General features: G+C 49.3%; 1 protein-coding gene across 2 annotated transcripts in view; it reads right to left on the bottom strand.

Annotated features, from left to right (window-relative positions):
• Positions 1-25,721, bottom strand: part of RMI2 (RecQ mediated genome instability 2) — a 79,863-nt gene extending 54,142 nt beyond the window's left edge. Inside the window, exon 1 of one of the 2 annotated variants that reach the window (XM_063934299.1) lies at positions 25,155-25,721. In XM_063934299.1, coding sequence (XP_063790369.1) covers positions 25,155-25,446 — 292 coding nt within the window. In that variant the 5' untranslated portion in view covers positions 25,447-25,721. The remainder of the gene's footprint in view (positions 1-25,154) is intronic. The other variant, XM_063934298.1, reaches the window with a different exon arrangement.
• Positions 25,722-26,018: the final 297 nt, after the last annotated feature.

The following is a 26,018-nucleotide window of genomic DNA, read 5'->3' as shown; positions in this document are numbered from 1 at the left end:
CTGCATTTGATAATGCGGTGCTCTCTTAGGCTGTGAGGGAACATAAGGCAAAAAATTTGACTTTCCAGCCGTAGCTGTGGAGACCAGTTCCGATAGACCTTCACCGAACAATTCCTCACCCCTGTAAGGTAAAACCTCCATATGCCGTTTTGAGTCGGCATCACCTGTCCATTGCCGGGTCCACAGGACCCTTCTGGCAGAAATCGACATAGCGTTTATTCTAGAACCCAGCAGACTAATGTCTCTTTGAGCATCTCTCATATAAAGGACAGCGTCTTCAATATGCCCCAGGGTCACTAAAACAGTATCCCTATCTAGGGTATCAAACTCCTCTGATAAGGTATCAGTCCATGCCGCTACTGCACTACAGACCCAGGCCGACGCGATTGCCGGTCTGAGCAAGGTACCTGAATGTGTATAAATGGACTTCAGGGTACCCTCCTGTTTGCGATCAGCAGCATCCTTGAGGGTAGCCGTATCCTGGGACGGCAGGGCTACCTTTTTGGATAAGCGAGTTAAAGCTTTGTCCACCCTAGGGGAGGATTCCCATCGTAACCTGTCCGTTGGCGGGAAAGGATACGCCATAAGAATCCGTTTGGAAATCTGCAGTTTTTTATCTGGAGATTCCCAAGCTTTTTCACATAACTCATTCAGTTCGTGTGAGGGGGGAAAAGTTACCTCAGGTTTCTTTCCCTTATACATATAAACCCTTGTGTCAGGGACAGGGGTTTCCTCTGTGATGTGCAAAACCTCCTTAATTGCTATAATTATATATCGGAGTGATTTAACCAACTTTGGCTGTAACGTTGCATCATCGTAATCGACACTGGAGTCAGAATCCATGTCGGTATCTGTGTCAACAATTTGGGATAGTGGGCGCTTATGAGACCCTGACGGTCCCTGCGACATAGGATCAAGCACGGGTTGAGACCCTGACTGTCCCAATGCATCAGCCTTGTCTAATCTTTTATGCAAAGAATTAACATTATCATTTAAAACCTTCCACATATCCATCCAATCAGGTGTCGGCGCCGTCGGCGGAGACACCACATTCATTTGCTCCCGCTCCTCTCCCACATAGCCTTCCACATCAGACATGTCGACACAAGCGTACAGACACACCACACACACAGGGAATGTCCTTTCTGAAGACAGTTCCCCCACGAGGCCCTTTGGAGAGACAGAGAGAGAGTATGCCAGCACACACCCCAGCGCTATATAACCCAGGAATAACACAGTAACTTAATGTTAACCCAGTAGCTGCTGTTAATATACTTTTTTGCTCCTAATTATGTGCCCCCCTCTCTTTTCAACCCTCTTCTACCGTGTATCAGCAGGGGAGAGCCTGGGGAGCTTCCTCTCAGCGTGCTGTGGAGAAAAAATGGCGCTGGTGAGTGCTGAGGGAGAAGCCCCGCCCCCTCGGCGGCGGGCTTCTGTCCCGCTTAAATTTTATTTCTTTGGTGGGGGCTCCTACATATATACAGTGCCCAGCTGTATATATGTGCTTATTTGCCAGAATGAGGTCCCAAATGCTGCCCAGGGCGCCCCCCCCCCCTGCGCCCTGCACCCTAACAGTAACCGGAGTATGTGTAGGTGTGTGGAGCAATGGCTCACAGCTGCAGTGCTGTGCGTTACCTCCAGTGAAGATCACGAAGTCTTCTGCCGCCTTTGAAGTCTTCTTGCTTCTCATACTCCCCCGGCTTCAGTCTTCCGGCTCTGCGAGGGGGACGGCGGCGCGGCTCTGGTACGGACGGAGAGGGTGAGATCCTGCGTACCGATCCCTCTGGAGCTAATGGTGTCCAGTAGCCTAAGAAGCAGGACCTAGCTTCAGAAAGTAGGGCTGCTTCTCTCCCCTCAGTCCCACGATGCAGGGAGTCTGTTGCCAGCACAGCTCCCTGAAAATAAAAAACCTAACAAAAAACATTCTATCAGCAAACTCAGGAGAGCTCACTGAAAAGCACACAGCTCCTCTGGGCACAGAATCAAACGGAGGTCTGGAGGAGGGGCAGAGAGGGAGGAGCCAGTGCACACCAGGAACTAAATTCTTTCTTAAAGTGCCCATGTCTCCTGCGTAGCCCGTCTCTCCCCATGGTCCTTACGGAGTCCCCAGCATCCTCTAGGACGTTAGAGAAAATAGTATTTTAATTACCTACCGGTAAATCCTATTCTCGCAGTCCGTAGAGGATACTGGGCGCCTGCCTGGTGCTTCGTTCTTCCTGCACTGTTACTTGGTTAAGTATTGTTGGTTCAGCTGTTGCTGTTTCAAGTTTGGTTAGCATAACTTTACTCCTGTTTGTGTGTACTGGTTCGGAATCTCACCACTATCCTTTTATATCCTTCTCTCAAAGTATGTCCGTCTCCTCAGGCACAGTTTCCTAGACTGAGTCTGGTAGGAGGGGCATAGAGGGAGGAGCCAGCCCTTACTATCAAAATTCTTAAAGTGTCCATGGCTCCTAGTGGACCAGTCTATACCCCATGGTACTAAATGGAATCCCAGTATCCTCTACGGACTACGAGAAAAGGATTTATCGGTAGGTAAATATAATCCCTTTTGTGGTACAATGCATTGCCAAGCAGCAACATGAAGGGGGAAGAACGTAGCATACATTACACGTATGAGTTCATACTGCACATTGCAACTGTACGATAGACTCGACATATTAGACATATTATACATGTAAAAACGAAGGCTGCTTGGCAGGGCAGCACTGGGGCAGCCATCCGCAGCGCCATCTTGAAATCAAACAATGCATATGATACAGAAGATTTAAGAAATAAATCAAAAGATAAACCACATAGACATAAAAGAAAACCTTGAGCACACAGAAAGCATAATGCATGATTGGTGTAGGCATTTTGGGTAATAACCTCCAAGGTTTGTGTATTCCACCCTCACAAGGTACCAGGTGCGGCAGCCATCTTGGGCGCACTGCGTAGGATTACCCAGGGTGGAATAGTCCACCCCTAGAAGAGAGAACACAAAATGGGAAGATGGCAGAGTCCTAAAGTTCATAGTAGGGTTCCAACAAAACCATCAGTGTATTTTTCATCCCATCCACAAGCGCACCAGATAAGGCAGCCACGTTGGGCGCACTACAAAGGCTACACAGTGGGAGATGAGCCATACAAGGGCCAAATGCATGTATGGGAAAACCAACACGTGTGTAGGAGTATGCTATACCCTGCATGGAAAGAACCAAATGAAGCACAAACTGCCCACGGAGGAACCATCAGAGGCAGCCATGTGGGGCGCACTGCATAGGTTGCTGCTGGCAGGGTGTGCAATCAATGGAAGTAAACATTACAGGAATAGCACACAGTGGGGTGGAAGCACGCTGTAAAAAGAAAAAAGAGAAAAACACATTTGCAGGAAAACTGTACTAACATTATTTTGCGAAAATTCTAAATGTCCTGGTCTCATGAGAGCAGTGCGGGTGGGTGTGAGAATGTGGGGAGCACACTAATGTCCAAAGGAAAGGGGGTACACACAGGGAGATGTGTGCTGAGCGATCTATCACAAACACTTGGCACACATCTCTCCCCCGCTGAGCACACAGCGCGATGTGGGTTATTTTGTATGAGTTTCTTTTTTTTTTCCTTAAGGTGTATTTCATTTATTAGTTGTTATTTTTCCTCTTGTAGTTTCATATTTCTTATTTTGTTAGGTAGGTAGACAGATACAGTAGACATTTAGTTAGATAGGTAGATTGCTAGTTAGGTGCAGATATTTTTTTTATGTAGCTTGTTAAGTAGATATGTCACAACTGAGGGCTGGTGTTGGTAGCAGGAAGCCTCAGTTGTAGGGGCTGACGTGTACCTGAACTTAGGAGGTGAGATGGCACTCCTAGACATGCGCTGGGACTGCAGCACCAATGCCCGAAGGCGTGACCACGACAACTAGAGGTAGCTTTAAGGGTTTTATTAAATAATAAAAGTCATAGAAGGTGCAACAAAACAATAACCATCAAAGAGAGTCTCTGAATTCCTACTGGTTTGAGACCAGTGACTTAGGAATTGGGTTAAGGTCTTCAAAGATGCTTGAGATCGTAGACAAGCTTGAAAGTCATACTAGGGATCGCAGGGACATCACTTAGCTGTAATGGTGGATTATTGGGAGTAGTGAAGGCTGAGTACCGCTGGAGAAAAGCTACTGGAAGCCAAGGCATATACTCTGCCCACACAGGGTGCAATAGCAAGAGAGTCTGGATGCACCACAGAGTGTAAATCACAGGAGAAGCAGACTGTACCGCAGGGTATATTCACAGGAGAGACAGGCTGCACCGCAGAGTATATTCACTGGAGTGTTGGACTGCGCTGCAGAGTATAGTCACAGGGGAGTCAGGCTGTACCGCAGAGTGTAACCACAGGAGAGTTGGGCTGCACCGCAGAGTGTAACCACAGGAGAGTCTCTAGTGAAGCTGAAGACTGGAATCACTTGTAGACAATTTCCTGGGTCCTGGGACAGGATATTTATACCTGCTGGTGAACAGGCATTGGCTGACAATTAGACTCAGGCACCAGCAGTGCTGCGGATTGGTGAGAAGAGTGACATGTGATTCTATCCAACATGGCTACGCCCATGACCGAGCTTGAAGGGGAAAGAACCATGTGCCAAACAACAATGGCGGCGGAGACCACAGCAGTAGAGAACTCCATGCTCTTCCACATATGCACAGCGGCCACAGAGATGACAGCGACGGCCGTGGCACACAGGGGACGTCACAGCTTCCATGCGGCAGGATCACGGGCGCGGCGGTGACGGCCGCGACGGGGCTGAGAGCGCCATACTAAGCTAAGTGAACACACTAAGAAGGCCGCTGAGCCAGCGCTGCGGGTAACGCAAAAATGAACTGTAAAACAAGACATAGTTATGACCCGGCTCTGGCACGCTGAGCCAATGTCAGGAGAAACCTAACTGGTAGAAAATGGCGTCCAGTTACCCGGATTGTGACAGCACCCCCCCTTTTAGGAGTGGCCCCTGGACACTTCTTAGGCTTCCGAGGAAATCTGGCATGGAAATCCTGGACCAACTTAGGAGCATGGACGTCTGATGCATTCGTCCAGGAACGTTCCTCAGGACCATAGTCCTACCAATCAATCAGATATTGCAGATGACCATATCTGAGGCGTGAATCTAGGATCTTGGCGACCTCATACTCAACACCACGTTGAGTCTGGACTTTGGGAGCAGAGGGGAGCGTTGAATGAAAGCGATTCAAAATTACTGGCTTGAGGAGTGAAACATGGAATGTCTTAGGAACTTTCAGAAATGGAGGTAGGTGGAGCTTGTAAGCCACTGGGTTAATGACTTGTTCAATCAGGAAAGGTCCGATATAGCAGGGGGCGAACTTCATGCTTGGGACCCTTAATCTTAAATTCTTCGTAGACAACCAAACACGACCATCAGCTTTAAGAGCAGGAATTGCCCTACGCTTCTTATCCGCAAATCTCTTGTACCTGGAGGATGCTTTCAGAAGAGCTGCTCGAACATTCTTCCAGTTACCTGAAAACTGCCGAAGCGTGATATCAGCTGCAGGCACCGATGTTGTTGAAAGCGGTTGTTAGGTAACAGTTTGTTGAGTAATAGTTTGGTAGGCAAGGTCATTTTTAGATATTTCTTTGGTAATTGTTTAGTTGGTAGGTAGGTAAGTTTGTTTAGTTGGTAAATTGTAGGTCGATAGTAAGTTTATTAGGAATGTATATTTTAGATTTGGTAGTTTTTGTGTTAGGTAGTTTCATTTTTTTATGTTACAAGCCATAATAATTTACTTGCAGGGCTATTGTTTGGCTTGTTATATTACTACTTTAAGTGCTATGTGCATTTAAATTTATCAATTAGTGGACAGAAAATAACCCATAACAATATTAGACAATGTGCACAAACAGTACAACTTGTGGGGAGATTTCTCAAGATACAATTTGCTTTTCAGCTTCTTTCAAATTGCTGGAGTTATTAAAAAGGAAAAAACACACAAGTAGTTGTTGCAAAAGCATCATTTTCAAACCAGACTCAAATCACAACGCCGATTTTGTATTTATATATATATATTTTAAATGTTGTTCTACAGTAGGTGAGATGGCTGAAGCCACAGGCACTTTGAGCTCTTTTAGAATGTTTTGCCTTCAATAACGGGACATGCTACTTGGCATCGGTAACGTCCTCCAGGTGAGGACCTGAACGTCAGCTGAGTGATCCATCTTGATTGGTTTACCAAACATTAACTCATAGGCAAGCAAGAGAACAACTCACCTTGGGAAATACCATGGTACAAAACCTCAATATCATTTTACTTTTCAATGATGTACATAAAGGGGCTGATGTGAAGTTCAACTCAAATCAGATTTGCAAACATATTTTGTGTGTTTTCACACTTCTCATGCTCTGGTACTGTGCACCCACAAGAATGACAGTGTCATAAGCAACTCAAGGAGAGATGTATTAGCGTGGCACGGACGGTGGCGATATAGCTTTTCCTGCTTCGCCTCTTTACCGAGGTGCAGCAGTGCTGATGAGATGCATGAACATCTCGTCTGCCAGAGAGAGTGGGGGAGTTAAAACTCCCCCCTCCGGCTATCCCTGTCAGACCCCACAGTGCATCAGCCTAGTGCAGATAAGCTGTGCTTCATTAGCCGGCTCCACTGGGCATGCGCAAGATCTCCCTTTTTTCTGTGCTTAGATTTGGGTCCCATCACCATGATATCTCATTATGGTATGCAATTATTCCACAATACGGAATAATCCGATATCCAAAATACCTCTGGTCCCAAGCATTTTGGATATGGGATACTCAACCTGTATTAAGGAAACAGTTGTAACCATTACGTTTGTGGCACTGTCCCAATGGTGGCAATCGGGACCCAGGAAGGCAGATTAGGCCTTGCTGAATTCCTACCTAGCTGAAATATCGTGCACAGGCAGCCAACCGCACATGCACACTGGATAGTTGCATTAGGTTGCCAGCAACACAGGAGAGGAAGCTGCAGAGCAAGAAGACTCCAATGGACCTGCCGGACAGGTAATGCTAATGCTGATAAATATTAGAGTCTCCATTTAAGAATGAGATATAACCCCTTTAGCACTTGCTAAAAGAGTTATAAGCTCCTACCATTCTTTGTGACTGTACCGCCTATGCTATCTACCAGCAAATCCTTTCCAGCTCGGCTTCAGCAAAATCTTCCAGACTTTTCAGAGTCCCGTGCTGGGTAAAAGTGCAATTTGCATACAAATGACTCATTAGCCCCTTGCTGGCAGTGTTAGGCTGCCGAGAACACATTGGCGGAAAGCACCGTGGCAGGGAACACTGCTGGACTTTGCCGGAGAGATAAGTTATGTTAAACATTGGCACCATTTTTGCATTACTGCAATACTAAATGGAATATGCAGCCAGCAATTAGCATTAGTAAAAAAAAAAAAAAGTCCCATGTAGTGCAAGATTCTGTGATTTTAAAATAATTATACTGCTGCCAACTAGTGGTGTCGCTAAATGGGGAATGGGGTTGATATATCGGGTGACAAGATGGTGGCTGTCGGTATACCGTCAGCGAGGCAGCTGGCCACAGGTTGGTGGTGTGGACCCACCGACAGAGTGGGAATGACCGGTGGGTGTCGGCCACCGGCGTCTGGTTCCTGAACGCCGGGATCCCACATACATTCCGTTACACAGGGCCGGATTAACAATGGGGCTGATGGATCTGCAGCTATATACTGCTCTGCTGCTGTAGACAGGAAGTTTTTTTCCTGCTACAGCAGCCAACAAGTGACTGGAGTTCACTTTGCATCACTAGTGCTGCTGCTACTGCAGTGCAGACAGAATGCACTTTACAGCGCTAGGAACTCAAGAATTGGGAATGGAGATGAGAAACAGTTGGGAATTGAGGTATGGCCTAGAGGACATATATAAATGATTAACAGTACATTTATTTATACCAAATATTAACAATGTCATGCACTAGGTTTCAGTAACCAGTGTTTTTTGCAGCTGAAAAAGCACACAGGGTATGCTGGAACTTGTAGTTTGAAACCAGCTGGTTGCATGAATGTTGTACTTGTAATCCGTAACAGATACTTTAACAATAGTGTAGTGCACATACACACAGGATCCGGTCAAGGTCCCGGTGGTCGGGATCCCGGAAGTCAAAATACCGACGTCGGGATCCATACACTACTCGGAATGCCAACACGAGCATCCCAGTTACAAGCCCGCTGCCGGAATCCCGACCGCCAGGATCCCAAACGATCATGTGCCGTAATGCAGGAGAGGTAAGTCTCAGGAGGGGAGGTTAAATGTAGGCTGTGGTGGGGGTTAGGTTTAGGCTGGAGGATAGGGTTATGCATCCCCCAAGGAGGGTTATGGTTAGGCTGCGGGGGGTGGGGGGGGGGGGGTTAGCTTTAGGCTGTGGGGAGGAGGGTTAAGTTTAGGCACCACCAGGGAGTGTTAGGGTTAAACTGTGCAGGGGTAGGGTTAGGTTTAGGCTGCTAGAAGGGAGGGTTAGGGGACCATTGGGGGTAGTAAGTATACTTACCTTCCCCGCTAGGATTCTGAGCATCAGGATGCCGCGGTCGGTATTCTGACCGCCGGCATCCCAACCCATACACAGAACTTGCATCATAATAATAAGAATGCAGAGGCAGTTTAGAGGACTTAGGGGCTGATTCAGAGGTGATTTTACACCAATGCCATTACAAAGACCCTCCTCTGTGTTCAAGTGTGCGTCCGAATGTGGAAAAACTGAGACTCCCGCTCAGCATTTCAGACGCTGCATTTCTGTACAGTGCGTCTGTAGACGCATCATTGGTCGCACCATCGAAACTTGCTCTGAGTATGGCTTTCTATGTAAGCGGCTGTGCGTCTCTGTATGCAGCCACTTTCAGTGTCACACCCCTGACACTCTCACAATACACAACATTAGCATGCGTCAGTTTTGCTACCTCTTCGTTGCCTCCCAGGAACCCCCATAAAATTTGCAAGAACCTGCATCCGAATCTGTACTGTGGCTCTGTGCGGAAACGATTGGGACACGTGCAGTGCAGCTTATACTGTAGAAAAAACATTGGCCATTTGCTTGCATATTGCCACCTCGTCCACCTCTTAATCAGACCCTAGTGAACATGTTCAATTAGCCACGATGTTTACCCCATGGCTAAATTGTCACGTAATTAGGGCAAGAGTGGGAGCTTCAAAAGTTCAGCCCGGGGAAGGTATAGGGGTGTTTTCAATTGATGTCGGATCCTTTCCAACAGAAAGGATCTGACATTTCAGTATTCAATGAGCAGCCAAATCCGACAAAACACGTGGATCCGTGGCTAATCCGCCGATCCACATGATTTCCGACGAGTCGGATTTTCTGACTTGTCAGATAAACGGGAGTTTGATTGAATAGGTCGAATACGGATTCAACCTTAAGGGCCCCATTCACTAGAATGATATGTCTAGAGCAGTGGTTTCCAATCTTTTTTGAATCACGGCGCCCTAGAATATCAGAATTTTTTTCACGGCACCCCTAGGCCAAAAATTTCTTAGAGAAATTTAGAAAATAAGATTTTAAACCTACCGGTAAATCTTTTTCTCCTAGTCCGTAGAGCAGGGGTAGGGAACCTTTGGCCCTCCAGCTGTTGTTGAACTACACATCCCAGAATGCCCTGCTACAATTTTGCTATTTGGCCATGCTAAAATGGTTGCAGGGCATGCTGGGATGTGTAGTTCAGCAACAGCTGGAGGGCCGCAGGTTCCCCACCCCTGCCGTAGAGGATGCTGGGGACTCCGTAAGGACCATGGGGTATAGACGGGCTCCGCAGGAGACATGGGCACTATAAAGAACTTTAGATGGGTGTGCACTGGCTCCTCCCTCTATGCCCCTCCTCCAGACCTCAGTTAGAGAAACTGTGCCCAGAGGAGACGGACAGTACGAAGAAAGGATTTTGTTAATCTAAGGGCAAGATTCATACCAGCCCACACCATCCACATCGTCTAACATGGAATATACGCAACCAGTTAACAGTATGAACAAAACAGCATCAGCCAAATACTGATCTTAACTGTAACATAACCCTTATGTAAGCAATAACTATATACAAGCCTTGCAGAAATATGTCCGCACTGGGACGGGAGCCCAGCATCCTCTACGGACTAGGAGAAAAAGATTTACCGGTAGGTTTAAAATCTTATTTTCTTTTACGTCCTAGAGGATGCTGGGGACTCCGTAAGGACCATGGGGATTATACCAAAGCTCCAGACCGGGCGGGAGAGTGCGGATGACTCTGCAGCACCAATTGAGCAAACATGAGGTCCTCCTCAGCCAAGGTATCAAACTTGTAGAATTTAGCAAAAGTGTTTGAACCCGACCAAGTCGCCGCTCGGCAAAGCTGTAATGCCGAGACGCCTCGGGCAGCCGCCAAAGTAGAGCCCACCTTCCTAGTGGAATGGGCCTTTACCGAATTTGGTAACGGCAATCCAGCCGTAGAATGAGCCTGCTGAATCGTGTTACAGATCCAGCGAGCAATAGTCTGCTTAGAAGCAGGAGCGCCAACCTTGTTGGCTGCATACAGGACAAACAGTGCCTCTGTTTTCCGAACCCGAGCCGTCCTGGCTACATACATTTTTAAGGCCCTGACTACATCAAGGGACTTGGAATCCTCCAAGTCACCCGTAGCCACAGGCACCACAATAGGTTGGTTCATATGAAACAATGAAACCACCTTAGGCAAAAATTGAGGACGAGTCCTTAATTCTGCTCTATCCACATGGAAAATCAGATAGGGGCTTTTGCGATACAAAGCCGCCAATTCAGACACCCGCCTGGCAGATGCCAAGGCCAACAACATGACCACCTTCCAAGTGAGAAATTTTAATTCAACCGTTTGAAGAGGTTCAAACCAGTGAGATTTCAGGAACTGTAACACCACATTAAGGTCCCATGGTGCCACTGGAGGCACAAAAGGAGGCTGTATGTGCAGCACTCCCTTTACAAAAGTCTGGACTTCTGGGAGAGAAGCCAATTCCTTCTGAAAGAAAATTGATAGGGACGAAATCTGTACCTTAATGGAGCCTAATTTTAGGCCCATATCCACTCCTGTCTGTAGAAAGTGGAGAAAACGGCCCAGATGGAAAACTTCCATAGGAGCATTCTTGGATTCACACCAAGATACATACTTTCTCCAGATACGGTGATAATGTTTCGCCGTCACCTCCTTTCTAGCCTTCATCAGAGTAGGGATGACTTCTTCCGGAATGCCTTTCCCAGCAAGGATTCGGTGTTCAACCGCCATGCCGTCAAACGTAACCGCGGTAAGTCTTGGAACACGCAGGGCCCCTGTTGCAACAGGTCCTCTCTGAGAGGAAAAGGCCACGGATCTTCTGTGAGCATCTAGAGAAGATCGGAATACCAGGCCCTTCGAGGCCAATCTGGAACAATGAGTATTGTCTGCACTCTTTTTCGTCTTATGATTCTCAATATCTTTGAGATGAGTGGAAGAGGAGGGAACACATAGACCGAATGAAACACCCACGGTGTCACCAGGGCGTCCACTGCTACTGCCTGAGGGTCCCTTGACCTGGCACAATATCTCTGAAGCTTCTTGTTGAGGCGTGACGCCATCATGTCTATTTGAGGAAGTCCCCAATGACTTGTTATCTCTGCAAAAACTTCTTGATGAAGTCCCCACTCTCCTGGATGGAGATCGTGTCTGCTGAGGAAGTCTGCTTCCCCGTTGTCCACTCCCGGAATGAAGACTGCTGCCAAAGCGCTTATGTGATTTTCCGCCCAGCGCAGAATCCTGGTGGCTTCCGCCATTGCCACTCTGCTCCTCGTTCCGCCTTGGCGGTTTACATGAGCCACGGCTGTGACGTTGTCCGATTGAATCAGAACCGGTAGGTCGCGAAGAAGATTCTCCGCTTGACGTAGGCCGTTGTATATGGCCCTCAATTCCAGTACGTTGATGTCTAGACAAGCCTCCTGGCTTGACCATATCCCCTGAAAGTGTGACTGCTCCCCATCCTTGGAGGCTCACGTCCGTGGTCACCAGAACCCAGTCTTGAATGCCGAACCTGCGACCCTCTAGAAGGTGAGCACTCTGCAGCCACCACAGGAGAGACACCCTGGCCCTGGGGGACAGGCTTATTTTCTGATGAATTTGAAGATGGGACCCAGACCACTTGTCCAGAAGGTCCCACTGAAACGTCTTTGCATGAAACCTGCCGAAGGGGATGGCCTCGTAGGTCGCCACCATTTTCCCCAGTACTCGAGTGCATTGATGGACTGACACTCTTTTCGGTTTTAAACAGGTCTCTGACCATGTTCTGGAGTTTCTGGGCTTTTTCCATTGGGAGAAAAACCCTCTTTTGTTTTGTGTCCAGAATCATGCCTAAGAAAGATAGCCGAGTTGTTGGAACCAACTGTGACTTTGGTAGATTTAGAATCCAGCCATGTTGCCGCAGAACACTCAGGGAGAGCGCCATGCTTTTCAGCAACTGATCTCTCGATCTCGCCTTTATCAGGAGATCGTCCAAGTACGGGATAATTGTGACTTCCTGCCGGCGCAGGAGCACCATCATTTCCGCCATTACCTTGGTGAAAATCCTCGGGGCAGTGGAAAGCCCAAACGGCAACGTCTGAAACTGGTAATGACAATCCTGTACAGCGAATCGCAGATACGCCTGATGAGGGGGATATATGGGGACATGAAGGTATGCGTCCTTTATGTCCAGTGACACCAGAAATTCCCCCCCCTTCCAGGCTGGAGATCACTGCCCGGAGCGATTCCATCTTGAATTTGAACTTTTTTAAGTACAGGTTTAAGGATTTTAAATTTAGAATGGGTCTGACAGAGCCATCCGGTTTCGGGGCCACAAATAGGGTTGAATAGAATCCCTCTTCCCCTGTTGAACTAGGGGAACCTCGACAACCACTTGTTGTTGACACAGTTTTTGAATTGCAGCTAAAACTATCTCCCTCTCTGGGGGAGAAGCTGGTAGAGCCAATTTGAAGAACCGGCGAGGAGGCACGTCTTCGAATTCCAGCTTTTAACCCTGGGATACAATTTCCCTTGCCCAAGGATCCACGTCTGACTGAACCCAGACGTGGCTGAAGAGTCGAAGACGTGCCCCCACCGGCGCAGACTCCCTCAGTGGAGCCCCAGCGTCATGCGGTGGATTAAGTAGAAGCTGGGGAGGACTTCTGCTCCTGGGAACTAGCCGTAGCAGGCAGTTTTTTCCCTCTTCCCTTACCTCTGGCGAGGAAGGAAGAGCCCCGACCTCTTCTGGACTTATGCGACCGAAAGGACTGCATCTGATATTGCGGCGTTTTCTTTTGCTGTGGGGAAACATAAGGTAAAAAAGTAGATTTACCCGCGGTAGCTGTGGAAACCAGGTCCGCCAGACCTTCCCCAAATAAATCCTCACCTTTGTAAGGTAAAACTTCCATATGCTTCTTTGAGTCGGCATCACCCGTCCATTGGCGGGTCCACAGGGCTCGCCTAGCAGAAATCGCCATGGCGTTGGCTCTCGAACCTAGCAGACCAACGTCTCTCTGAGCGTCTCTCATATATAAGACTGCGTCTTTAATGTGACCTAAGGTCAATAAAATGGTATCCCTATCCAGGGTATCGATGTCAGCTGACAAAGTATCCGTCCAAGCCGCAACTGCGCTACAAACCCAAGCCGACGCTATTGCCGGTCTGAGCAAGGCCCCCGTATGTGTATAAATAGATTTTAAGGTAGTTTCCTGTCTGCAATCAGCAGGATCCTTGAGGGCTGCCGTGTCTGGAGACGGTAGCGCCACCTTTTTGGACAAGCGCGTTAACGTCTTGTCCACCCTGGGTGATGATTCCCACCGTAACCTGTCCTGCGCAGGGAAAGGATACGCCATAAGAATTCTTTTGGGAATCTGCCGTTTCTTGTCTGGAGTTTCCCAAGCCTTTTCAAATAACGCGTTCAGCTCATGAGATGGGGGAAAGGTTACCTCAGGTTTCTTTTCCTTAAACATGTGTACCCTCTTGTCAGGGACAGAGGGGTCATCTGTGATATGTAAAACATTCTTTATTGCAATAATCATATAATGAATACTTTTGGCCACCCTTGGGTGTAACCTCGCATCATCGTAGTCGACACTGGAGTCAGAATCCGTGTCGGTATCAGTGTCTGCTACTTGGGACAGAGGACATTTCTGAGACCCTGAAGGGCCCTGTGACACAGCCAAAGCCATGGATTGACTCCCTGTTCAATCCCTGGACTCTGCTTTGTCCAACCTCTGATGTAATAAAGACACATTTGCATTTAAAACATTCAGCATATCCAACCAATCAGGTGTCGGCGTTGCCGACGAAGACACCACAATCATCTGCTCCACCTCCTCCTTAGATGAGCCTTCCGCTTCAGACATGCCGACACACGCGTACCGACACCCCCACACACTCAGGGATATATCTATATGGAGACAGTACCCCAATAAGGCCCTTTGGAGAGACAGAGAGAGAGTATGCCAGCACACACCCAGTGCCAACTGACACTGGAAACAAATTACCAGATAAAACAGCGCATATATATATATATATATATATATATATATATATATATATATATATATATATATATATATATATATATATATATATATATATATATATATATATATACACACACATATATACATACATACATATACACTCACTGCGCCAATTAAAAGTGCCCCCCCCTCTTTTTTGCCCTCTGTCAGTGTTCAGCAGGGGAGAGTCCGGGGAGCCAGCTTCTCTGCAGTGTGAGGTGGAGAAAATGGCGCTGGTTAGTGTTAGAGGATCAAGCTCCGCCTCCTCAGCGGCGGGCTTCGGTCCCGCTCAAATTTCCAATACTGGCGGGGGATTATAATATATACTGCCTCCGCAGCCTATATATATATATATATCTCCTATATAATAGCCCAGATCTGTGACTTTGTGACTCATTTGCTAATGCTGGGCGGAGTCACAACACTGGGCGGAGTTAGTCAAATGAGTCACAGATCTGGCCAAATCTATAGGAGACTAGGAGCAGAAGCAGATAGTATGGGCATGGCACAGGCAGGGGTGCATACCTCCCAGCTTTCTTCAGGCAGAAGGAGGGACACACACGCGGCAAAAGGGGGCGTGGCTTCATGGGAGGGCCCCCGTTTTCGTCAGTGAGGGGGCATGCCCAGCGCTCTGTGAGCTGCTGGCATGCCCCCAGGGGCTGATTATGAGTCCGGGGGGCCCAGGGCACTTGAGACAGGGGAGCCCTATTTCATTGCTGTGCCTGCTGTGGGGTTGGGGGCGTGGTCTAATCGCGGAACGAGGCCACGCCCCCTTATGCAAATCCCGGGATTTATTTTTTTTAAATGGAATTTTGGCCCCTCAGCTAGGGCTAAATCCAGAGGAGGTGATCGCTCCCCCCTACACACCCGCACAGGCAGAAGAAAGCAGGGAGACTGCTGCCTCCCTGCAACACCACAGACCTGCCAATTGCTGGCAGGAAGGGGGAGCTTCTGAGCTGGGACAGAGCTACTCGAGCCGGGGGGCCCCCTAAAACTGTGGGGCCAACGGCACGTACCCCCTGCCCCCCCCTATCTTGATCCGGCTCTGCTGCTGGAACCCCCCCTTAATCCGTACCCCCTGATGCCCCCTCTCCCTCTGTCTCCACTATTCACCGCAGCGAGTACAGGAGCTTTCCAACTGCCCCTCCCCCCCACCGCGGGACACTGCGACCCGCGGGTGGGACAGCGGGACAGACCCCAAAAAATGGGACTGTCCCGCGAAAATCGGGACATTTGGGAGGTATGGGGGCGTGTGAGGGGGTATGCCGTACAGACAGACGGGCACCGGCTCACTGTGTGCTTGACCCCCCACATCAGCATACTCAGCAGGGTCTCTCTGGCGCGGAGGAGCGTCACTTTCTGGCACACTCCACGCTTCTTAGCTGGTTTTGTGGGGCACCAGCCGCTGTGCAGGTTCCGTACTGCCTCTTATCTCCAGCCCCGGCAACCCCACCGCTAGCTGCAGCGCTGCCACCCGCAGTGAGGTGCGCCCAGCTCCTTCACACACTTTAGTCGGCGGGTAGCCCTGCAGAAGTCCGAGCTGCTTGCAGGCTCCGACCCCCTCCTCCCTCCAGCCGCAGCGTCTCCTGGGAGCTAACCAGTCACTCCCAGTCTCCCCTTACCACAGTGCCCAGCAGCCGCGAGGTCCGCGCCACGTGCATGCTATGACCCCCTCCTCCCTCCAGCCGCAGCATCTCCTGGGGGCTAACCAGTCACTCCCAGTCTCCCCTTACCACAGTGCCCGGCAGCTGCGCGAGGTCTGCGGTGTGTGACTGAGGAGGGGGGGAGGGATGCGGACGGGCAGAGGAAGCAGGACTCCAGCCTAAGAGAGTCAGCCATGCCAAGTCTCCACCAGCAGCAGATCCCAACAGGTTGGAGTGGAACAGCAGCAGCCAGCAGCAGTGACTCCGGTAAGACACATCTGTCTGTGACCACTGTTTTGTCCCTAATACCAATCTCTCCCGCGCCCTGTGTTCTGTCATGTCCCTGTCACCCCTGGCCTTGCCCTGTCACCCTTATCCTGGCCCTTTCACCCTTTATCCTGGCCCTCTCACTCTTATGCTGGCCCTGTCACCCCTATCCTGGCCCTGTCACCCCTGTGCTTGCCCTGTCAACCCTATACTGGCCCTGTCACCCCTGTCCTGGTCCTGCCGCCCCTACCCTGGCCCTGTCACCCCTATCCTGTCCCTGTCATTTCTGTCCTGGCCCCGTCGCCCCTGTCCTGGCCCCGTCACCCCTGTCCTGGCCCCGTCACCCCTGTCCTGGCCCCGTCAACCCTGTTCTGACCCTGTCACCCCTGTCCTGGCCCTGTTACTGCATACCCTCCAACTACCTTTTTGGCAGGTACAGTACCCGCAGCGCCTCCAGACCTCTCCCCAATGCACCACACCTCCGCACCTTCCCCTCCACCACATGCGGCACTCCACCCCTCCCCCACACGCTGTGCCTCCAGACCCCCTACACCACCCGCGGCTCCCACTCCTCCGCCCCTTCACCACCCACAGCACCTCCAGGCCCCCTCCACCATCCACCCCCCTTTTATGTCTCCCCCCACACCTGCCCCCCTCCACCCGCAGCATCTGCAGACAGCCTCCTCCATCCGCGGTCCCCCCTCACCCACCAATGGCACCCCCGCACCTGCCCCTCCACCACCTGCAGCACCTCCAGACCTCGTTTCCCATCCGCCGCACCACCCGTACCTGCCCCTCCCCTACCCATGGCGCCTGCGGACCCCTACCCCACCCCCGGCACTCCCGCCCCTTCCCATCCCACAGCACCTCCGGAACCCTTCACCCATCCACAACATCCCCACACCTGCCCCTCTCCCACCCGTGGCACCCCTGCCCCTCCCCCACCTGCAGTGCCTCCGGACCCCTCCCCCATCTGCATCCCCCACTCCTCTGCCCCTCCCCCACCCGCAGCACCTCCCGACCCTTCCCCATCCGGGCACCACACCCACTTCCGCCCCCCCTCCACCTACAGCATCTACAGACACCATCCGCAGTCCCCCCCGCACCCGCTACATTCTGTACATCGTGCCCTGCAGGTGCTGTTCACGCCGTCGCAAGGGGCTGCGCCTCCTTCACCATTGTACGCCCTTTCATTGTGCAATATTTAACCACTAACAAAGGAATGCAGGTAATACTCCATATAATACAAATATTGAACCCCAGAAAGGCATGCAAGGGTTAAGGGGGCGTAGCCCCTTGCGACGGTGTGAAGAGCGCCCGTAGGGCGCGATGAAGCACCTAGTATATATATATATATATATATATATATATATATATCTATATCTATATGCCAGTCCCTAGAGGTTTATTATTGCTGCCCAGGGCGCCCCCCCCCCTGCACCCTTCAGTACCCGCTGTGTGTGTTGTGTGTGGGAGCAATGGCGCGCAGCGTTACCGCTGCGCGTTACCTCAGAGAAGATCTGAAGTATTCTGCCGCCTTTGAAGTCTTCTTTCTTCTTATACTCACCCGGCTTCTATCTTCCGGCTTTGTGAGGAGGACGGCGGCGCGGCTCCGGGACGAACAGCGAGGGTGAGACCTGCGTTCCGAATGGTGTCCAGTAGCCTAAGAAGCAGAGTCTATCATTTAAGTAGGTCTGCTTCTCTCCCCTCAGTCCCACCATGCAGGGAGCCTGTTGCCAGCAGTGCTCCCTGAAAATAAAAAACCTAACAAAATTATTTTTCAGTCTCCTCTGGGCACAGGATCTAACTGAGTTCTGGAGGAGGGGCATAGAGGGAGGAGCCAGTGCACACCCATCTAAAGTTCTTTATAGTGCCCATGTATCCTGCGGAGCCCGTCTATACCCCATGGTCCTTACGGAGTCCCCAGCATCCTCTAGGACAGAGGTTCTCAAACTCGGTCTTCGGGAGCCCACACAGTGCATGTTTTGCAGGTAACCCAGCAGGTGCACAGGTGTATTAATTACTCACTGACACATTTTAAAAGGTCCACAGGTGGAGCTAATTATTTCACTTGCAATTCTATGAGGAGACCTGCAAAACATGCACTGTGTGGGCCCCCCGAGGACCGAGTTTGAGAACCTCTGCTCTAGGACGTAAGAGAAAGAAATATTACATTAAGTAGATTGCGTTTATATGACACCCTTAGGGTCAGTTGTGTGGTGAGGGACATGATTTGCTTCTGTGTGGCCACATATTTTATGACTGGCAGCCACCAGCACTGGTTTTGCCTATTATATTGACCATGAATAATTTGAATTGGTCCTGGACCACCACCCCAGGGCACCCCTGCAAGTGTCCCAAGGCACCCCAGGGAGCAACGGCACACAGTTTGGGAACCTCTGGTCTAGAGGCTGAAGTCGGGGAGATTTCCCTTGAACTCTCCCGGGAGTGGTTCCATATGATTTGGAACATTTTGCATGCAATATATCGTATGCGATCCCAGCCATGCCTGCGGGAACCGACATATCACGAGTGCAGCACTAACGATCTAGGGGAGCCGATCCGACCCTCACGGGGCCGCGCATCGCATCGGATCCACAGCCAAAATGCCCGATTTCACCCAATATGTCGTCCCGAATTGGGCATTATCATTCTAGTGTATGGGGCCCTTTAAACTCCCGTTTATCCGACTTGAATTGAATACAGCCCATAGAGATGGTATATGTCGCTTGACGCTCCTGTGTTGGTTTGAGTGTGAAAAAACGTGATATACTGTATGGTGTGAATATATGATGTTACTCAGGGTACGCATTTCTGAGTTTTGAATTGTCTGAAAATAGAGGTGGTGTAACAGACTGGCCAGCTATCTCATTTAAAGATACCTTTACATACCTGCAGTTACCTTTTTTTTACCGGTGAGTTGGGGTACGCAATTAACCTGTTTGCAGCCCTCTTGTCCATATAGGAGATTTATTTGAGTTATGAATTATTTCAAAGGTTGATAATACTACACATTGGGGGTAATTCGTTGCACTTTGTAACACCAAGATGGCTGCATCACCTTTTGCAAGCTCCTGATCATCTCCATCAAACAGCTGAAATTCACCACAACTGACCTATAAATCATCGTAAATATCCAAGGACTTACCTTAACTTGTTCTACTCTACACGGACATCTGATCAAAACCAACGGATTGCATTCCTGCGCTGAGATACACACTAGATTGAAACCTCTGCAACTCTCCACTTAGAAGTCCTTCAGTTTGGCAGCTACTGTGCTCTGCATTGGACATCCCAGACAAGGTACTGTGAACTACAACCTATATTTGGCTCCATCCAGCCCCTCACTTAGACATCATTCACCTCTGTTCTCTGAGCAAAAAATAACTGACTTCTTGCATTAATCAACTAATATACAGCATATTCAGGCTCTGAATCACTGAAGGGTCACTGCTCACTTCAATTTGCAAGAGCCATTCCAAAGGACACATGTTATATCACTACCCCCAACAAGAAATTTACTTCAAAGGCCTCTCACACTGAGATCTTTCACACCTACACAACAGGAATTGGATTCTAACACCTCACCACAAGGCTGCTTTTAGTTTTGACTAAATCAGCAACAGAAAAAGCAGTTATTTTATTTATAGTATCACTTGTTTCAAATATACCCATTGTATTAAGGAGCAGCAATAGGTTACAGAAACAACGATTATAGCGATTACAATCTAAGATGGCGCCGCAGATGGCTGCCTCGGAGCTACGTAGCTCAGACAAAATACCCGTTTCCCCTTGTTTTCCCTTGCCCTTGTCTACCCCACCGGTGACCAAATACAGCAGGGAAGCCCTCCCGAGGTGCTTACCACACGTTCGGGCCCGTCGGCGGGCGGATCAGCGGCCCTTGCAGCCCTCGCTGCCCTGTGTGGCAAGGATGCAGACGTTGTGGACACCGAAGTGGATAACCGAGCGGCCGCGCACCCCCGCAGCCCAGGTGGCAACTGGCGGATGGATCACCGGCCCCGGAAAGAGAATGACGGAGGCCCTCATGTCGGCCCTAGTAGAAGGACCTGGACTCAGAGGAGAGGCTGTCGCGCAGGCGCCCTAGTGAGGTGGCGGCGGCGAGGGCACCGGTCTGCACTACCCGCGATCCTGCTTTCGAATGTGCGCTCACTGGCAAACAAGTTCAACGAATTGTCCCTCCTTCTGGGCAGCGCAGGGTCAGGCATTACAGGGTCATCCGTCCTCTGCTTTACGGAGACGTGGCTGGACGACCATATTGCGGACAACCCGATGTCTCTGCCGGGCTTCAGTCTCTTCAGGGCCGATCGCTCCAAGGTTCTCTCAGGAAAAACGAAGGGTGGTGGCATCTGCTTCTACATCAACGACGGATGGTGCACCAATCATAGGCAAATCATGCAGCCCTCACCTGGAGATGCTGAGTATCAACTGCAACCCCTTCTATTCCCCCCGGGAATTTGCCTCAATTGTCCTTGTGGGAGTGTACATCCCCCCCCTTGCCTGCGCGAACGAAGCCCTGCACCACCTGGCCATATGTATATCTGACATATGTATATCTGACATAGAACAAAAACACCCAGACTCTCTGCTTAATAGTACTGGGTGATTTCAACAGAACTAACCTGAGCAAGGAGCTACCTAAGTACAAACAACAAGTCACGTGTCCCACTAGAGAAGGGCGCACCCTTTATCACTGCTACACTACCCTCAAGTCTGCCTTCCGGTCTATCCCGCGTGCTGCACTCGGCCTATCTGACCACTGCCTCGTCCACCTACTCCCTACCTATACACAGAAGCTGAGAGCAGTTAAGCCTGTCGTTAAGACTGTCAAGAAATGGACCAATGAGGCCAAGATGAAGCTCCAGGCCTGCTTTGACTGCACGGAATGGGGGGTCTTTGAAGCCTCGGCAACCGACCTGAATGACTTGACAGACACTGTCACATCCTACATCAGCTACTGTGAGGACATGTGTGTACCTACCAAGACTTACATTTACAACAACAACAACAACAAGCCCTGGTTCAATGCCCAGCTCAGGCAACTTCGTCGAGCCAAAGAGGAGGCCTATAGAAGCGGTGACAGAGCACTATACAACCGTACTAGGAACTCTCTGACTAAAGGAATCAGGCTAGCAAAAAAGCGGTTCTCGGACAAGCTGACAAACGATCTCTCCACCAATGACCCCGTATCTGTATGGAAAGGAATGCAATCCATAACCAACTATAGGAAAACATCAAAGTCCACCGCCATGCACCAAGACCTTGCAGATGAACTGAACCACTTTTATTGCAGGCTCGCAAAAGAAGTCCCCTGCAACCCAAACAATCACCTCTACGATGCCCCGAACACTGACGGCCAACCCCAGGCACTGCAAGTCGCCCAAGAAGAGGTGGAGGCATTGTTCAAAAGGACCAAAACCAGGAAAGCTCCGGGTCCTGACGGAGGGTCACCATCTGCCCTAAGAGCATGTGCGGGTCAGCTCGCCCCCATATTCACCAAGATCTTCAATAAATCGCTGGAGCTACAGAAAGTCCCTTCCTGCCTCAAAAGGTCTACTATAGTCCCGGTCCCCAAGAAACCCACTATCACGAACCTGAACGACTACAGGCCGATAGCACTGACGTCTGTGGTCATGAAAACGTTCGAGCGTCTGGTTTTGAATCACCTGAAAACTGTGACTGGCCCCCAACTGGACCCCCTGCAGTTCGCCTATCGCTCAAATCGGTGTGTCGAGGATGCAGTCAACCTGGGCCTGCACTACATTCTACAGCACCTAGACATTCCCGGTACCTACGCGAGGGTCCTGTTTGTCGATTTCAGCTCGGCCTTCAATACAATCGTCCCCAGCATCCTCCACCCCAAATTACTTCGCCTAGGGGTCCCAGAAGCTACCTGTTCCTGGATAATAGACTTCCTGACAGATAGGACACAGGTGGTGAAAGCGGGGGAATTCACCTCTCAAGCGCGGTCCATTAGTACAGGGGCCACTTAAGGGCTGTGTCCTCTCACCCCTGCTCTTCTCCCTGTACACAAATGACTGTACCTCAGAGGCGCAATCAATAAGGATCATCAAATTCGCCGATGACACCACTGTCATCGGCCTCATCAAGGATGGGGACGAATCGGCCTATAGACGGGAAGTAGACCGGCTGGCCCAGTGGTGCATCCAAAACAACCTTGACCTCAACCCCCTCAAAACTGTCGAGATAATAGTGGACTTCAGGAAGAAGTCATCTAATGCACCTCCGCTAACGATTGCTGACAGTGTGGTATCGCTAGTGGACTCCTTCAAGTTTCTAGGGACCACAATCTCCAGGGACCTTAAATGGGGGTCCAACGCTGACACCACTGTTGGGAAAGCGCAGCAGAGGTTGTTCTTCCTCAGGCAACTAAGGAAGTTCAACATCCCACAGAAGCTCCTGCTCCTCTTCTACTCCGCGATTGTGGAGTCGGTACTGTGCTCCTCGATACTCGTATGGTACAGCTCCGCCAGCGCGAGGGACATATGCAGGCTCCAAAAGGTGGTCAGAACCGCAGAGAGATCATCGGGGCCGACCTTCCCTCAGTCCAGGACCTGTACTTGTCCAGAGCTAAAAAGCGGGCAATGAAGATAGTAAAAGACCAGCTACACCCCAGCCACAGCATGTTTAACTTGCTTCCTTCAGGCAGGCGTTACAGGGCTGTCCCCGCCAGATCCACCAGAAGCCTCAAAAGTTTCTTTCCCCAAGCTGTCCGCCTGCTGAACTCCTGAACATTGACTGACTAGACGTACATGTAACTAACTTGTGTCCCTACGGTATACCTATCTGTGTAACTTTACTTGCCCCCCCCCCCACACACACACACACACACACACCTGCTTACCTGTTACCTACTTGGCTGTTGTATAGCAAACCGAAGACAAATTCCTAGTATACGTAAGTATACCTGGCAAATAAAGCTGATTCTGATTCCAAGTTGATCGCAGTAGGATTTTTGATAGCAATTGGCCAAAGCCATGTGCACTGCAGGTGTGGCAGATATAACATGTGTAGAGAGAGTAAGATTTGGGTGGGTTATTTTGTTTCTGTGCAGGGTAAATACTGGCTGCTTTATTTTTACACTGCAAATTACATTGCAGATTGAACACACCCCACCCAAATCTAACTCTCTCTGCACATGTTACATCTACTTCCCCTGCAGTGCACATGGTTTTGTCCAATTGCTAACAAAAATCCTGCTGCGATCAACTTGGAATTACCCCTATTGTCTTTTTGCACTATTTTGCTTTTTCCTTGTATCCCAATACGCCTGGACTTTCGTCAGAATTATCAAACAAGACTTCTACCTGCTGTAGAGGAGAAAACGACACAGAACACCCACCATTTGATAGGAACGTTTACATTACAGGTTGAGTATCCCATATCCAAATATTCCGAAATACGGAATATTCCGAAATACGGACTTTTTTGAGTGAGATTGAGATAGTTAAACCTTTGTTTTCTGATGGCTCAATGTACACAAACTTTGTTTAATACACAAAGTTATTAAAAATATTGCTTTAAATGACCTTCAGGCTGTGTGTATAAGGTGTATATGAAACATAAATGAATTGTGTGAATGTATACACACTTTGTTTAATGCACAAAGTTATAAAAAATATTGGCTAAAATGACCTTCAGGCTGTGTGTATAAGGTGTATATGTAACATAAATGCATTCTGTGCTTAGATTTAGGTCCCATCACCATGATATCTCATTATGGTATGCAATTATTCCAAAATAAGGAAAAATCCCATATCCAAAATACCTCTGGTCCCAAGCATTTTGGATAAGGGAGACTCAACCTGTATTTATTATCACTACTATTTTCTCCCTGTATTCACACTTTATATCACGTTTTTTCATACTCAAACCAACTAAAGAGCGCCAAGCAACATATACAATCTCTATACCTAAAATCAAAAAGGATTAATATTGGTTTATTGTGGCAGCATTTGCATGAAGTCGCAGCTGTGCGGATGCCAAAAGACGCGGCAGCTAATATTGAGGATGATGGTTTCTGAAAAAGGGGTGTGTGTTCACATTTGTTTTATATGATTTTCATTTAGGAAATTTTTCTATTGTCTCAGTATGTCTTTCAGTAATTGATTTTCTGGAGATATAATTTGGCATTTAAACACTGCAATTTTTCTTTGTATCACACACACATACATGTATGTATACACATACATCAGTATATAATACTATACCACTATAATGGGTGCAGTGGGTGCGGTGCACAGAGGCCCCCGGGGCCCACATTGTACACCCACACACCTAACTAAACATACAAAACAGGTCACACCCCCAAATTAGTAGCCACACCCCTGCCATGCTGGTCACACCCCTTACAGCGATACACAATAATAGGCCTTTCAGAAATTTCAGCTCCAGGACCACCATTAGGACCTTAATCTGCCACTGCAGCTACATTGTGCCCTTTGGCCATTATCAGGCTAGGTTTTATAACTTGCACAAATCTGAGCTGTCCCAGTTTTACATGATAAAATGCTGCAGCCACAGTCTGGGGACATATTTATATCAGAGCGTCTTGCTGTAGAACCTGCTCCACTGGGGGGATGGTCTCAAGGATCTGTTTAAATTAACTTAAAGATGAGTGTGGTGTATATGACGTCACGGCAGCACGATATGACGTCTCTGGGTTACCTTGCTGTAGGCAGGGCTTGCCCTTGGGCACCTTGTCGGCCCCGCACACGGTGAAGGTGTGAGTGTCGTCACTCAGGCGTAGCGTAGTACCGCGCTCCGGCCGCACCTCTATCACTCGGCCCTGCATCCACACAATGCTGACCTCCAGCTCGCCGCGGCCGGGCGACCTTTCCAGCCAGAAGGAAGGCGGAGCACCCGGCCGCTTCTTACACTCCCTCAAACGCGCTGCCAGCATCTTCACCGGCGGGGATGTAAAGCTGGAGCCGCTGGATGAGCTCCTCATCTCGTCCATAGGGTTATTATATATATCGCTGCCGGCGCAGCTATTTCTCAAATTTACCGCAGTCAGTATGAACAGTTACAAGAGCCCAAAGTAATAACTACAACGTGACTCCCTCTACTGTGGCGGCCATTTATCCGGAGACAAGGCTAGTATAGTCAATAGGGTTGTGTCTATGTTCCTTTATAGTACTCGTTGCAGAGTAACTAAGAAACGTCTTGGCAAAAGTAAATTATATTTTTTATGGTAGTGCAGGGCCAAAAATTGGATATCTGTCAGGGTAGTAATAGCGCGGCATCAGGGACGTGACCCAGAGCAAGCATCGGAACATCATCAATCAAATGTTTACCATTCGATGGTGGCAAACATTGGAATGCCTCCATCGAATGGTAAAAACACCAATATCAAATAAAAATAATCGATGGTCTCTCTCTCTCTCTCTCTCTCTCTCTCCACAGCCCTGGAATTTACACATATCACTCCAATAAACATGTATACATGCACCTGTATATACACATACCCCAATATACTGTCACACACACATACCTCCCAACATGACCCTCTCTAGGAAGGGACACAATGCT

Source organism: Pseudophryne corroboree, chromosome 7 (assembly GCF_028390025.1).
Source record: "Pseudophryne corroboree isolate aPseCor3 chromosome 7, aPseCor3.hap2, whole genome shotgun sequence".
NCBI lineage: Eukaryota > Metazoa > Chordata > Amphibia > Anura > Myobatrachidae > Pseudophryne > Pseudophryne corroboree.
The sequence above is the reverse complement of the archived record's forward strand: the minus strand, read 5'-3'. Positions and strand labels throughout refer to the sequence as shown.